The 15,782-nt window shown below is 46.5% G+C and overlaps 1 protein-coding gene across 17 annotated transcripts in view; it reads right to left on the reverse strand.

Moving 5' to 3' along the window:
* Nucleotides 1–15,782, reverse strand: part of mtss2 (MTSS I-BAR domain containing 2) — a 137,644-nt gene that overhangs the window by 32,477 nt on the left and 89,385 nt on the right. For all 17 annotated transcript variants that reach the window (XM_033036013.1, XM_033036019.1, XM_033036018.1 and 14 more), the window contains one exon: nucleotides 1,129–1,213. In XM_033036013.1, the coding sequence (XP_032891904.1) occupies nucleotides 1,129–1,213 (85 nt within the window). The remainder of the gene's footprint in view (nucleotides 1–1,128; nucleotides 1,214–15,782) is intronic.

A 15,782-nucleotide genomic window follows, 5' to 3' on the forward strand; every position in this document is an offset into this window, starting at 1 on the left:
GATCAAGAGGGGTGGAACATGTGGGATGGAGCAAGAGAGGAAGAGAGGAAAGGAAAGAGAGGGAACAACAGCGAAGGTGGAAGATTTGAAGGGAGCCATATGGAGAGGGAGGAGAGGGCGGGGGAGAGAGGGGAGGAAAAAGAGAGGGCGAGGGAGGCAAGGGAGTGAGAAGGAGAAATGGGGGGGGGGGAGAAAAAGAGGGAGGGAGGAGAGAGAGGTGGGGGAGGGAGAGAAAGAAAGAGAAAAACGGGAGAGGGGGATGGGAGGAGAGAAAGGGAAGGAGATGGGAGGGAGGGAGGAGGGGAAGAGAGATGGTTAGGGCAGGGAGGGAGAGAGGGAGAGTGAGTGAGAGAGAGAAAGGAAAAAAAGGGAGAGACAGGAGAGAGAGAGAGGGAGGGAGGAGCAAGAGTACTGCCAAAGGTTTTGCTTAGTAAGGAGGCCTCATTCACCAGAGACCAAAACATGGAAACTGTTTTGAGATAAGCTTGCTGATTTCACATGGTTTGATAGGAATCCCAGCCTGCTGTACTCGCACCTTCCGCCTCTGCAGTAGTTCACAGGGACTCTCCCCTCACTGCTCATCTCCCAGCTCACTCCTCAGTCAGCTGCTGCATCACTAGTCATTCTTAGGGATTCGTGGGAAGTGGCAGACAAATACAACACAACCTGTGCCCATGCGGGGGATGTCTACCTAATTTAATTCCCCCTTGCCCCAGAGAAGCACTGTGGAAGCCCTTACATTCTTTAGATCCTCAGTCAGACATCCATTGTAGAACCCTCGACTCACTCCCAAATCCCAATGTGCCACCTCCACCACCCCCGACTGAATTCCATGCATAGGCCAGTCCGAGATCAGGCAACTGATCTTCTTGAACGATTCACACACCACACTTGGGACTGGAAATATCTTGCGCACTCTCTGTTGTCCCCGAGCTGTATCTTGGTTCATCTAACCAACCCACACTCCGGCAGCTCCTTCATCTGAGGGGGTGAGGAAAGCGGTCAATCTTGCTTCCCAAGGCGAGTGGGGATGTGCGATAAGCGCTGGCCTCACCAGTGAACCCCTAAACCCTTCGCCCACCAAACCCCAGAGACCAGTTCATCGCCGCTGAATAACAAGGCACTAACTTGGTGAAATGGCGGAGCTTGGCTTCGATGCTTCGATGTCTCATACACATCCGGGTCAACGCCGAGCCGATGTCCCGTGTGGCACCTGGGAAAAGAAAACACTTTGGGTCAGGCAATTCCAACCCTGGCCAGCAGTGGTCAAGCCTTGGCTTCCCATCACAGCTCCTGGAAGGGGAATAAATCAGACAAGAAAAAAACCCCACAAAGTGTGGAGTAACTCAGCAGGTCAGGCAGCATCTCTGGAGGACAGGAACAGGTGACATTTTAGGTCAGGAACCTTCTTCAGACCGAATGTATTAGGGGGGCAGGGGGAGAAACCTGGAAAAGAGGTGGGGATGGTACAAAGCCTGCTGAGTGATAGGTGGATACAGGTGAGGTGGGGGGGGGGGGGGGGGGGGGCAGGGGGTTGATTAGCAATTGGATGGACAAAGGTGAGAGATGAAAAGGGATGTAAAATAAAGAGAGGAGGGTAAAATGTAAAACCAGACGAATGGATAAACATGAAAGTGGAAGGGGAGGGTAATGGGGGGGGGGGGGGGCAGGGTCGTGGGTGAAGTGGGCACACACCAAAGTGGGGCACAGGGGAGAGGGGGAATTCAATGTTCATACTGTTAAATTGAAAGCTACTCAAGTGGAATATGAGATGCTGTTCCTCCAGATTGCGTGTAGTGGCCTCACTGCCATTGGAAGAGCCCCAGGGCAGAAAGGTCAGAAGTCAGTGGGGGAATGGGAGGATAAGTTAAAATGGTTGACAACCTTGAGATAAAGCGATCTAGAGGACAAAGCTCAAATGTCCGGCGAAATGGTCATCTACGCTTGGTCTCATCAATGTAAAGGAGGCCACATTGGGAGGAACGAATATAGTTGATGCTAGTATGGATGTGATTTAATTCAGCTGGCTCATCGCTTTGTGCCCGAGTGCTGATTTGCTCAGACAGACCACACTCAAGGGGCATCACTGTCTATCTACCAATCTTGTCCCGAGAACAGAGGTTGGCATCGATGACATTAAACAACATGGCAACTGTTGCCAATGCGGGTGGTTTCAGGAGTGGAGGATCTGCCACGATCCTTGCTCCCGAGAGCGGTCCCTATGGGCTTGGGATGTCAGACAGGTTAAATGCTCATCCCAGTGACGGCACCTCCGACACTGCGGCACTCTCTCACAGCCGCAGCATTGAACTTGAGGTAGCCCGTGTAATGGTTTGAGGAATACTTTAGTATGTCTCGAAGCTGCTGCCGTGAATGTCTTGCAGTTACACGGGGATTTCTACTGCCCAGACTAATGATATTCATAAAACAAGATCCAGATCTCCAGCAATACACAATTCTATCACTGCGACTCCATTGCTGTATTGCCCAAACCTCTCTTCGTAATTCACTTACACATGCACTTCCCAGGAATTCTGTGGATGGAAATGTACTGAGGTGTACATTTGTGTCCCTGTTTATCAACACATGTTCCTGCATTTAGACCCACTCAGGTGGTTGACTTTTAATTACCTCCACAGTTCAGTGGAAGTTAAGGACAGACCATAAATATCGATATTGCCAGTGATGTCCATATCCAGAGAATGAATAAATAAAAGAAAATGCATAGCTCAGTACATTGCTATCCCCAGCTACATTATCTCCACATCAAACCGAGGGAGGTCATTCCAACATATTGGGTCCATGCCAGTTCCCAGGAGATTAACTCATCAGTCTTATTCTTGCTCTCTTATTTCTCTGTCTACGATTTATTCTCCCTCACACATGCCTATCAACTCCTCTTTAATTTTTTTTTACCATCAATCTACGGTGAGTGTAATTAACAGTAACCAATAACCCACCACACAGAGAGTATTTCTATGTGTACAATTCTCTCTATCACTCTTATCTGCATAATTATAATAATAATAATAATAATATCTTTTATTGTCATTGCACGTCAGTGTAACGAGATTTAGTATGCAGCTTCCAACCGATGTAAAGAAAAGTCAAATAAATAAATAAGCTGTGTGACGTGACCATCCGAGGGAGACAGTCCAGGGGGGATGGGGGGCACTCAGCAGGGCCGGTTCAGAGCCACTATAGCTCTGGGAATAAAGCTGTTTCTGAGTCTGGAGGTTCGGGCGTAGAAGGCCTTGTAACGTCTGCCGGAGGGAAGTAGTTCGAACAGTCCGTTACAAGGGTGTGAGGAGTCTTTATGGATGCTGACGGCCTTCCTGAGGCTCCGTATGTGGTAGATGCCCTCCAAGGCTGGTAGCTGTGTCCCAATAATCCTCTGTGCTCTGTGGACGACGCGCTGAAGAGCTCTCCTCTCCGCCTCCGTGCAGCTGAGATACCACACAGAGATGCCATACGTTAATATGCTCTCTGTGGTGCAGCGGTAGAACGTTGTCAGCAGCTGTTGGGGCAGACCAGTCTTTTTTAATGTCCTCAGGAAGAACAGTCGTTGCTGTGCCTTCTTGACCATACTTCCTTACATGGCTCCCTCTCCAAAATGTACGTCCGAGCAAACTCTCAAGCCATTTGGAACCTTCCTTGATGATACAGTATAGTAGCACTGTTTCACAGTGCTGGAGACTTGGGTTCAATCCTAACCTCAGGTACTGTCTGTGTGAAGTTTGCTCGTTATCCTGATGACCACATGGGTTTCCCCTGGGTGCACCGGTTTCCAAAAGATATGCTAGTTGGTTGGTTAATTGATCACTGTAAATTGTCCCTAGTGTTTATAGAATCGGGGAGGGAGTTGGAATGCAAGGGGAATAAAAATGAAAGCAGTATAAAAGGGTGATTGATGTGAACAGTGGGCTGAAGAGCCTGTTTCTGTTCTGGATGACTCTATGATACCTGATATCTCTTATCCACTCCCCCAACACACCTCTTCATCCTACCACTCCTCCGCCATGGAGAGTCATTGAGCTTGTATGAAATAAGAGCAAAAGGTTTATGCTAAAATGAAGTCTGGTTTGTCGGAATCGTAATGAACAATTCCCTTTCCCTTGAAATCTGAGTCAGTATGTTTCAAGGCAATAGGAAGTGAACTTTCCGTGATGTAAATGGGATATTCTAATTTGGAGCAAAGGAGGCCCCCTATCTCCAAAACAGTCGCCGATTTAGCACTTGGCAACCTCACAGCCTTCTCTGGGAAAAGCCTCCAAATTGGTGGGGAAGTGGTTGATGAAATATTCTGGAATTTTCTTCATGCTATAAATAACCAACTTGATCCGAACTGCTCCAGAGGAAATTGGAAACAGCTGTTCCTCCACGGATATTTTGACACAGGATATATTGGGAGGAGACGAAATGAGTTAGACCTCGGGGCTGTTATACTATCTCAGCAAAGTCTCTTAGAGGTTTTTGTGCAATGATGCTAGTGACGTCGCTTAATACAACTAGAGGCAAAATTACTGCAGTTCCTTTCCTTATAGACATCTATTATAAGAGTTCCCACCCAGTAGATCTTATCTACAGAGTTTCAAGTGAAGTTTGAATCTGGTAACATTAGATAATTTGTTGTTGAATCTGTGTCACCCTATCTGTACGTAATCTGTGGTGTACGTTCCCTGGAAATGTTTGACGGGATACAGTAGAGCAAAACAGATACACAGTCTTCCCACCTGGGTGAATGTTTCATGTACTCTGTCAAGAAGAGATTTACTCTGAACTCCAACCTAATCCTGGGACTGTGACACAATGACTGGACAGTGTAGTGGGTGCGGTATCAGTTTCCTTCCTGCCTCTGCACACAAACTAGTTCACATTTGTGTTTAAAATCCCACAAACTATTTACATTAACTTTGTAAATGGATGATAACCGATGATGTGTTAACGCTGAGTAATGAATATTATGCAAAAAACGAAGTGCAGGAGACTGAGGAAGGGTCCCGACCAGAAACATCATCTGACCATTTTCCTCCACAAATACTGCCTGACTCATTGAGGCAGAGGGATGGTTGACATTTTGAGTCCTGATGCATGGTCTTGACCTGAAAAACTGACCACCCCTCTGTCTCCACAGATATTGTTTGACCTGCAGTTTGTTTTTGCTCAAGATTCCAACATCTGCAGTCTGTGTTTCCAATGAAAGACATTACTTGTCATGAACATTTTTACAAGAACGTCCTGTGTTTATTTATTCCAATACTTTTTTTAACAAGTTAAGTATGTTTTGAAATAGAAATAAAAGTATTCCTTCTTGGTGAAAGTTTGATGTACAGTGCAGGGGGAGCTGCAGACACTTGGTGATTGTTTGAGATACATAGTGCGAGAGGATTTACTCTGCATCTAACTTATCTGTCTGATGCAATGACTGAACAGTGTAGATGGAACTTTACTGCACCTTTCTTAGCAGATCACTTTATGCGTGACAAAATAAAATTACTGGAGCAATGCAGCAGGACTACAACATTTTTGGGGGCAGAGGGACATTTGACATTTAGAGTTGATACATGGTCTTGGCCCGACACATTGACTGTCCGTATTGGTGGAAATGTGTCATCCTCGATAACAATCAGCACGGGAGCATCTCAAGGCTGCGTGCTCAGCCCCCTGCTATACTCACTCTATACTCATGACTGCGTAGCTGGACATAGTGGGAACTCCATCATCAGGTTCGCCGACGACACCACTGTTGTGGGACGTATCACTGATGGGGACGAGTCAGAGTATAGAAGCGAGATCAACCGATTGACCAAATGGTGCCAGCACAATAACCTGGCTCTCAACACAGGCAAAACCAAGGAACTGATTGTGGACTTCGGAATGGGTAGGACGGGGACCCACAGTCCCGTTCATATCAATGGTGGTGGAAAGGGTCAAGAACTTCAAATTCCTGGGCGTGCATATTTCTGAAGATCTCTCCTGGTCCCAGAACACTGATGCAATCATAAAGAAAGCACATCAGTGCCTCTACTTCCTGAGAAGATTACGGAGAGTCGGTATGTCAAGGAGGACTCTCTCGAACTTCTACAGGTGCTCAGTAGAGAGCATGCTGACCGGTTGCATCGTGGCTTGGTACGGCAACCTGAGCATCCAGGAGCGGAAAAGGCTGCAAAAAGTTGTAAACACTGCCCAGTCCATCATCGGCTCTGACCTCCCTACCATCGCGGGGATCTATTGCAGTCGCTGCCTCAAAAAGGCTGCCAGCATCATCAAGGACCCACACCATCCTGGCCACACACTCATCTCTCCCCTGCCATCAGGTAGAATAGAATAGAATAGAATAGAATAGTTTCTTTATTGTCATTGTAACATGAACCATGTACAACGAAATTGTAAAATGTCAGCCAGTCAGTGCACCATTCAAACATTTCTAAAAGCTAACGATACATACAAGGTAAAATATTTAAAAAAAGATAAACAACTAAAATAAATATCATGAAAATAGCACGCATAAACACCCAGCCCTACATCCTTCTGTCGATTTCACAGTCTCTTAGTATGTGTCGCCCCTGCGTTCCTTGGCGGCTACATTTAGTGCCTTTATAGCAGTGGGGTAAAAACTGTTTTTAAGTCTGTTTGTCCTTGTCTTTGTAGATCTGTACCGTCTGCCTGACGGTAACAGTTCAAACAGGGAGTGTCCGGGGTGGGAAATGTCCTTTATAATACTCTGGGATTTTTTGATGCAGCGGGAACTGTGTAAGTCCTCCAAGGTAAGGAGAGGGCAGCCGACAATCCTCTGGGCGTTGTCAATGGCCCTCTGGAGCGCTTTCCTCTGAGCCGCTGTGCAGCTGGTGTACCATACGCATACACAGTATGTTAGGATGCTCTCAATGGAGCACCGATAAAAGGACAGCAGCAGTCTCTGAGTGATGTTATTCTTCCTGAGCACCCTCAGGAAGTGCAGTCTCTGCTGGACCTTTTTCAGCAGCGCAGAGGTGTTCACGCTCCACGTCAGGTCCTCCTCAATATGGATTCCCAGGAAGCGGAAATCCGCCACCCTCTCCACACAGTCCCCTCTGATAGTTAATGGTACCATGTCCGTTTTATTCTTTCTGAAGTCTATTATTATTTCCTTTGTCTTTAAGGTGTTGAGGAGCAGGTTATTTTCTCCACACCACACTGTCAGCTGCTCCGCCTCATCCCAGTAGGCGTACTCGTCCCCCCCGGAGATGAGTCCCACCACCGTAGTGTCATCCGCAAATTTGACAATGGTGTTGCTGTGGTGGGCGGGGGTGCAGTCATGTGTGTAGATGGTGTAGAGCAGGGGGCTCAGCACGCAGCCCTGTGGAGAGCCGGTATTGAGGCTGAGGGCCGTGGATGTGTGATGGCCCACTCTGACTCTCTGGCTGCGAGCTGACAGGAAGCTATTTATCCACATGCAGGTGGAGTGTGGAAGTCCCAAGTCTCCCAGTTTGTCCACCAGTTTGTGGGGAAGGATGGTATTAAAGGCAGAGCTGTAGTCCACAAAGAGCATCCGCACGTAGCTCCCCGCCTGCTCCAGGTGGGACAGTGCAGCATGGAGGGCTGTGGCTACAGCGTCCTCTGTGGATCTATTCGCTCTGTACGCAAACTGGTGGGGGTCAAAGCTTCGGGGCAGGAGTGATGTGATATGACCCCGGACCAGTTTTTCAAAACACTTCATCACCACTGGTGTGAGTGCGACTGGCCGGTAGTCGTTGAGGCTGGAAATGTGGGTTTTTTTGGGCAAGGGGACTATGGTTGCGGACTTCAGACAGGGTGGAACAGTGGACTGGGCCAGAGACTGGTTGAAAATCCTCGTACAGACTCCAGCCAGCTGGTCAGCGCAGTCCTTCAGCACGCGTCCAGAGATGCCGTCGGGTCCAGTAGCCTTCCTCGGATTGATGGCCCGCAGCGTGCGCCTCACCTCATGCTCCTCTATCTTGAGGGTTAAGCTGCTGTGGACCATGTGGTGTGATGTGGCTGTCTCGGGTGGCTCCACTTCAAAGCGAGCAAAGAAGAGGTTCAGCTCCTCTGCCAACGAGGCGTCACCTTCAGCAGCTCCAAGGTTGGTCTTGTAGTTGGTTAGATACTGGATCCCCTGCCACACCTGCCTGCTGTTGTTACTGTCCAGGTGGTCCTCTATCTTCCTCCTGTAGTCTGATTTGGCCTCTCTGATGCCTCTCTTCAGGTTAGCTTGGGCCGTGCTGTATAAAGCCCTATCGCCAGACCTAAAAGCGGTGTTCCTCTCTTTTAACAGCCGCTGGACCTCCCGGGTCATCCAGGGCTTCTGGTTGGGGTAGACCCGGATGCGTTTGTCCACTGTGACAGTGTCCATGCAGTTTTTAATGTAACATAGTACACTGTCTGTGAACACCTCCAGGTCCCGGTGTTCAAACACATCCCAGTTGGTCCTGTCGAAGCAGTCCTGCAGCTGCTGAGATGCACCATCAGGCCAGGTTGTGATGGTCTTTGTGATGGTAGGAGCGGTTTTCCTGAGGGGGGCATATGCAGGAATTAAAAACAGGGACATATGGTCCGACTGACCCAGGTGTGGTGGTGGTCTAGTCCTGTAGCCCAGCTTGAAGGAGAGATGCCTGCCATCAGGTAGAAGGAGAAGGAGCCTGAAATCTGCAACATCCAGGTTCAGGAGCAGCATCTTCCCAACAGCCATCAGACTATTAAACACAACTTCAAACAAACTCTGAACTATAACAGCCTATTACAGCCTATATGCCTATTGTAGGCATAAATACAGATCAGGTCAGTGTGTCCATATACCATAGAATATATATTCTATGGTATATGGACACACTGATCTGATCTGTATTTATGCCTACAATATTCTGTCGTGCTGCAGCAAGCAAGAATGTCATTGTCCTATCTGGGACACATGACAATAAACTCTCTGGACTTGATTTGACTTGATTCCTCTGCCTCCACACTGACCATCCCTTGCCTGAATTGTCCCAGCAGTTGTTGTTTTTTGCACCATGTTACAGCATCTACGGCCTCTTGTGTTATCATGTTAAGTGTGAATTTGATCATAGACCCTCTGGAACTTTGTGGCATTTTATTTTTTTATAACTTCCAAAGTATTCCTCCGTACCCAGCAGAGGTTACGAAGTATGTGAGAAATTCCTTGGAGATGTATGAGATTTTTTACTGCAAGGGAAAAGTAAAGCTTCTCCACTCATAAGCCAAAGAGAATTTGTCCAGGTATTTGACCCCCTATATTCTCATTCCCTTGTGCTCACACATATGGAAGATTCCCAGAGGCACACTACATACACAAACCAAGTGTCCACAAGGAATGACCAGTTCCCAGTAGTGCAGGCCCTATTGCAGTCTCACAGCAGATATGTTAACAGATTGCTATAGAGTATAGCCCCACATAGCAGCTACGAGCCAGTTAGCCTCGACTAGCCTGACTCAAGCACTGGCTGTGGCCCTTCAGCAGTACAGGAAAGAGGATGACGAACCTGTGGCATTATGCCCTGGCACATCTCTGACTGTTGACTGACCTTAACCTAGGGAACCTCCCTTTGCCATGACCTGTCTTCTCTCTTTGAATCTTTGTTTATCCCTCTCACCCATCATGCCTGTCCCTCACACAGATGCAGAGTTGTACGTCAGCATTGGTATGTAAGGAAGGGGGGAAAGTGGAAGCAGATTGTCACCAAAGGATTTTTATAGATTGGATGAGTGGACACGAAATGCAAGCCATCTACAAACAAGCAATCAAAATATTTTCTATTTGGCAAGAAACAAAGCTTGGAGGTCCAAGTGAAAAAATCCAGAGAATTTAGTGGACAATGGACAATTTGCCAAACAGAATTAAAAGGGCTAGTGGAACATTGTTTTTTTTCTCATGGAGACTGGAATACAAAGACCTGAACTCACATTACTATTGTAACACTGATTGAACATTAGTTTAAGGATTGAATTCAGCTCTAATCGGACTCAGTGAGGACGTAACGGCTTTAGATTGATTTATGGAAGACTTGGACCAACATTAAGCCACGGTTAAAAGGGCATCTCAAGAGCAACTTTTCCAAAACAATTAAAATAAAATTGTGATCTGTGCATCGATGCCTTTATTGACCATCTCTAATTGCCTTTAAATTGAGTGCCCATTTCAGAGGGCATTAAAAGTGGATATGGAGAAACATAGGAGAAGATTGTGAATTTCAGATTTCTTTCTAAAGGGCATTAGTGCACCTGACACGTTTTAAGACAAAGCAGTAGGTTTGCGGTCATTCTTGTTGCTGGAATGTTTCATTCCAGAATTTTAACTCGAAAGCAGCCGTGGTGGGATCTCTGGATCGTTAGTCCAGGCATTCGGATTACCACTGCCATTCCGAGCCTTTCGCCAATTTTATTTCAGCATTTTAAGAATTAAAGACTGAAAATACTGAGCCATAGTGAAGAAGCAAGTGGTGTCTCTGCCTCACAGCTCCAACGACCTGGATTCCACCCCGATAGTGTAGCGAGGAGCTTGCGTGTTATCTCTATGACTGCGCGGATTTCCCTTAGGGGATCCAGTTTCCTCCGACATTCCAAAGATGTGCTGGCAGGCTAATTAAATGCTGCAAATTGGTAAATTGCCCCTGGAGTAGATAAGGAGCAAAAGACTCAAAGTTGATGGACATGAGAGAGGGAGAAAATAAGTTGCTGGGCTAGAGGGAATTGGACAGATGGAATAGCTTTACAGTTAGACGGCACATACCCATTGGGCTGAATGGTCTCTTTCTGTATCATCGGAAAAATAGAAATAAGCGGGTGTCTCCTTGTGCTTGCTATTTGTTTAGTTTTTAGTTTCCTTTATGCAGGGCGGAAACAGGCCCTTTGGCCCATCGAGTCTGCGTCGACCAGCAATCCCCGCACACTAACGCTATCCTACATACACTAGGGTCAATTTACAAACATATCAAGCCAATTAATCTACAAACCTATACGTCTTTGGAGTATGGGAGGAAACCGGAGATCCCTGAAAAAACCCACGCAGGTACAATCTCTGTCCAGTCAAGCACCTGCAGTCAGGATTGAACCCAGGTCTCTAGTGCTTTAGGGCAGTAACTCTACCGCTGCGCCACCGTGCCGCTGTTGCTGCCAGAAATTCCCAAAGCTCTGGCTGCTCTTTTGATTTCTTTCTTCCTCCGTATGTTTGGCTCCCGTCTCATCTCCCAATAAACAGGAAGTGTCTGTGTTTACTACACATGCCAGGTCAAAATGGTATTATTCTGGTATGCATGCCTATCTGTTCAGAGTCTGTTCAGTGAACCCAGAGAAAGAATGAAATGCCAACATTAGCAGTAGCGCAGTAGCGCATTCTGTTACATGGTCACCAGTTACTCGATTCCATGGCTTTGCAAAGGAGAGCTGATCAAACAAGAGAGAACACGGGCAATATGGGGTGGGGCAATGCAAGGGTCAACAAAATCACTTTCCACATTTGATTCTTTAATATCCAGAAGTCCAGGATTAACTCAGTGGCCAAGCCTCCTCAGCCCCTGTGGGAAGAGCATTCCCAAGATTCATTTACTCTGAGTGTAGATATTTCTTCATCATAGTCGTAAATCATTAAGGACTGCACAGTGGCATAGTGTTAGAGTTGCTGCCTTACAGCAGCAGGGACCTGAGTTTGATCCTGACTACTGGTGCTATCTGTATGGAGTTTGTACATTCTCCCTGTGACCGTGTGGGTTTTCACTGGGTGCTCCGGTTTCTTCCCACCTCTTAAAGACTACAGGTTTGCAAGTTAATTAGTTTTGGTAAGATTGTAAATTGTCCAGTGTGTGATATGGGTGATTGCTCGTTGGTGCGGACTCGGTGGGCCGATGGGCCTGTTTCCCCACTCTTAAGTAACTCTTAAAGTCAAAAGTAAATTGTCTATTCTCTATCCTGTGACCGTGGCCCCTGGTTCAGGACTCCAAAGCCAGGAGGTTAACCCCAGCATCTACCAAAGGGAACCATGTAAGAAATGTTGTCTGGTTCATTGGGATCTCTCTTCTAAACTCGAGAGAATACTGTCCCAGTCCACTCAACCACTCCTCATAGGGCAAACTCATTATCCTGGGCATCAGGCTGGTGAATCTTCACTGCTTTCCGTAGGATTTCTTTCTATACTGCTATAGGTCTAATCATAAGGTCAACATGCTATTTGACTTTCTAATCAGTTGTTGCACCTGCATGTTAGCAAATAACTAATTCCGAACTTCAGAAAGGGGAAATCAGGAGACCATGTGCCAATTTCAACGGGTGGGTCAGCAGGGCAGCGAGTTAGCAACTTCAAATACCTGGGTGTTAATATCCTCAGACCGATCTTGGGCATAGCACATTGATGTAATCATGAAGACCTCTTCTTGTTAGCTCCTCCACTGTGTCAGTAGTTTAACAAAATTAAGCATATCACCCTGACACTCTAACAAACATATACAGATGCCCTAACTGCCTGTATCATTGCTTGGTACAGCACAATACAAGCAGTGGAGTGCAAGAGGCTGTAGAGTGAGGTGGATTCAGCCTGGTCCATCACGGTCGCAGCTCTTCCCACCATTGAAAGCATCTACCACACCACCTCTTGAACTATTTGTTTTCTAGTGTATTTGCATGAATGTTTCGGTTTTTGCTTGTCACTGTCTTAGAATTTCTGTGTAATTAATTACTGTCCCTTCAGTCAAACAGATATAGACTGAGAGTAGCTGGGGTCTAAGCACTGATCCTGGTCACAGCCCAACAACCTGACACCAATCTGTTTAGGACCCAAAGTGTTGGAGTAACTCAGTGGGTCAGGTAGCATCTCTGGATAACATATATAGGTGACACTTCAGGTCAGGGCCCTTCTTCAGACTGAGTGGGTCTGAATCAGTCCGTGTCAGTCCATCTCGCTAGAATTTAGAAGATTGAGGGGGGATCTTATAGAAACTTACAAAATTCTTAAGCGGTTGGACAGGCTAGATGCAGGAAGATTGTTCCCGATGTTGGGGAAGTCCAGAACAAGGGGTCACAGTTTAAGGATAAGGGGGAAATCTTTTAGGACCGAGATGAGGAAAACTTTTTTCACACAGAGAGTGGTGAATCTCCGGAATTCTCTCCCGCAGAAGGTAGTTGAGGCCAGTTCATTGGCTATATTTAAGAGGGAGTTAGATGTGGCCCTTGTGGCTAAAGGGATCAGGGGGTATGGAGAGAAGGCAGGTACAGGATACTGAGTTGGATGATCAGCCATGATCATATTGAATGGCGGTGCAGGCTCGAAGGGCCGAATGGCCTACTCCTGCACCTATTTTCTATGTTTCTATGTTTCTATCATCCAATCTTCACATGCTCTAACCTTGCTAACCAAATTCCAATGTGGGAATTTATCGAAAGTTTTCCAAAAGCCTATGTACAACCTATGGGGCGGCACAGTGGCGCAGCGGCAGAGTTGCTGCTTTACAGCACCAGGGACCTGGTTCAATTTTGTCTACGGATGCTGTCTGTATGGAGTTTGTACGGTCTTGTTGTGACTGTGTGGCTTTTCTCCAGGTGCTATGGTTTCCTCCCACATTCCCAAGATGTGCAGTTTTGTAGGTTAATTAGCTTCTGTAAATAATCCCTAGTGTGGAGGATAGAACTAGTGTACAGGGATTGCTGGTTGGCGTGGACTTGGTGGGCCATAGGGCCCGTTTCCAAGCTTATCTCCAAAACTAAAATTAAAACTATCCCTTAGTTTCATTGTACATATCGTCAGAGTCTCAGTCATTTCAGAAACCAATTAATAAAACAAATGCCAGTTCACATAATGAGACATTTGAGAAGATTACCTTACTCTCAGTCAAAGAGATAATAAAGACACACAGCAATTAACTTGCAAAGAAGTTTGACAATACATTACAAACGAAAAGAGAAAGAATGCAAAAAATGAGTGTGGCATTAGAGAGGGTGCATATATACATTTTGGAAAAGAGAACCAAGGTAGGTGGAGATGAAAACAAGGCATAATGAAGACCCTACATTTATATTTCTGAAGAAGAGTCCCGACCCGAGACATCATCTATCCAAGTCCACCAGAGATGTTGCCTGACCTGATGTGTTACTCCAATACTTTGTTATTTTCTGATAAAGTTTCTGTGTGTTTTCCCTATATTTATAAAATGGCTTTCCTGACGTTATGATCTCCGTAAGGTTTAACAGCCACTGAATACTGCAGCGGTATAGTTGCTGCTGTTCTGTATAGATTCGGATATTTATGCAACTCAAATCCATCCATGTAAAGCTGGAGAGAAGGGAATGTGGACGATTGTGAACAGAATTCCCTTTGTTCCCAGTACACGGCCTGCAATTTCCTACCATTAACATTAACAGACAGGATACCAAGGGTTTGACAGACTAATTTTTACAGCAAGCTCCTCAGGAGGGCCCTGTATGAGGTTCCAATGGAAATTGCATCTCAGACTCACATAATTTGCTGATGATTCGTAGTCACATTGCCCAATAAACGTATCGGAGAGTTGGGCACAATTAGGACTTTGTAAAGTCCCTGTAATGTAAGTTGAAGATCTGGAACTACTTAGCCATACTCTGAGAGAGGGGCAAAGTCAGTCACCATGCAAACCACCTCGACTCTTCCTACATCAGCCTCCCTTAAAGACCTCCCGCCACTCACAGCACATTGTGCCTGCTTCAAGTGGACACGATGGAAAACGATGGGACTGTTTTAATTACAGCCTAGCACTTAATACATTCTGAACAAAAATACAGAACTAGAAAGTGACGTAAGAAATTCTTTATCAAAAAGCAATATGAATATTACTAGCTGCTGCCCATGGAATTGGTTTCCTCTGGAAATCAGCATAAGTATATGTAAAAGGATCTGGCAGACAACTGACTGAGTTGGTCAGTGCCAGATCTGATTGCTCCACAAAGCACTACCCAAGCTAAAGTGGCCATTCAGTTCACAGGGAGTTACAGTTGGCCAATTAATGCTGGTATTTGCAACAACACTCACCCCATAAAATTAGCGAAAGGGGAGCTTATTTGGATGACGAGCTTAGAGATGGAAGAATGAGGTACAGGTTGGACAGGATTCCTTTGCAGGTGTCTGGGGCTCACAAAGATATATGGGAGGGAGGGCTGGGACTCCACGGATGCTTCTGTAAAGAGTTGAGGGAAGGGAAAGATGTGGAAGAGAAGAAAAAATCTGAATCAGCCTGGTATCGGGAAAATCCAGGGATCAGCTGGATGGGTGATTGGGTTTGGGGAGAGGGGGACCTGATTGGGGGATGTGGACATGGCTGGTTATGGTGTGGAATGATTGGTTTGATTGGGGTGTAGCAGCAGGGGCAGGTGGTCCTAGGGCTTTGTTACAGTCGTGGGTATGGGACAAGGTGGTGGAGTGGGTACTTGTTTGGGTGGCTGATGAGAGTGGGGTGATTGGTAGGGCGAGGCGATTGTGCTGTGACGGGGTGGGGCTGGGCGTAGGTTTGACAATGATGGAGGTGGGTGGGTTTGTTGATATGGATGAGAGGTGTGGTTGGTTGGAGGGGTGAGTGTAGTTGATGGGATAGGTGGAGAATTGATCTGTAAAGATTTAGAGAGTTTAGAGATACAGCGGCGAAACAAGCCCTTCAGCCCTCCAAGTTTGCGCTGACCAGCGATCCCCGCACACTAACACTATCCGACATACTGGGGACAAATTACAATTTTATTGAAGCCAATTAACCTACAAAACTGTACGTCTTTGGAGTGTGGTAGGAGACCAGAGCACCCGGAGAAAACCCATGCAG

The sequence above is a fragment of the Amblyraja radiata genome, chromosome 17, assembly GCF_010909765.2.
Source record: "Amblyraja radiata isolate CabotCenter1 chromosome 17, sAmbRad1.1.pri, whole genome shotgun sequence".
Taxonomy (NCBI): domain Eukaryota; kingdom Metazoa; phylum Chordata; class Chondrichthyes; order Rajiformes; family Rajidae; genus Amblyraja; species Amblyraja radiata.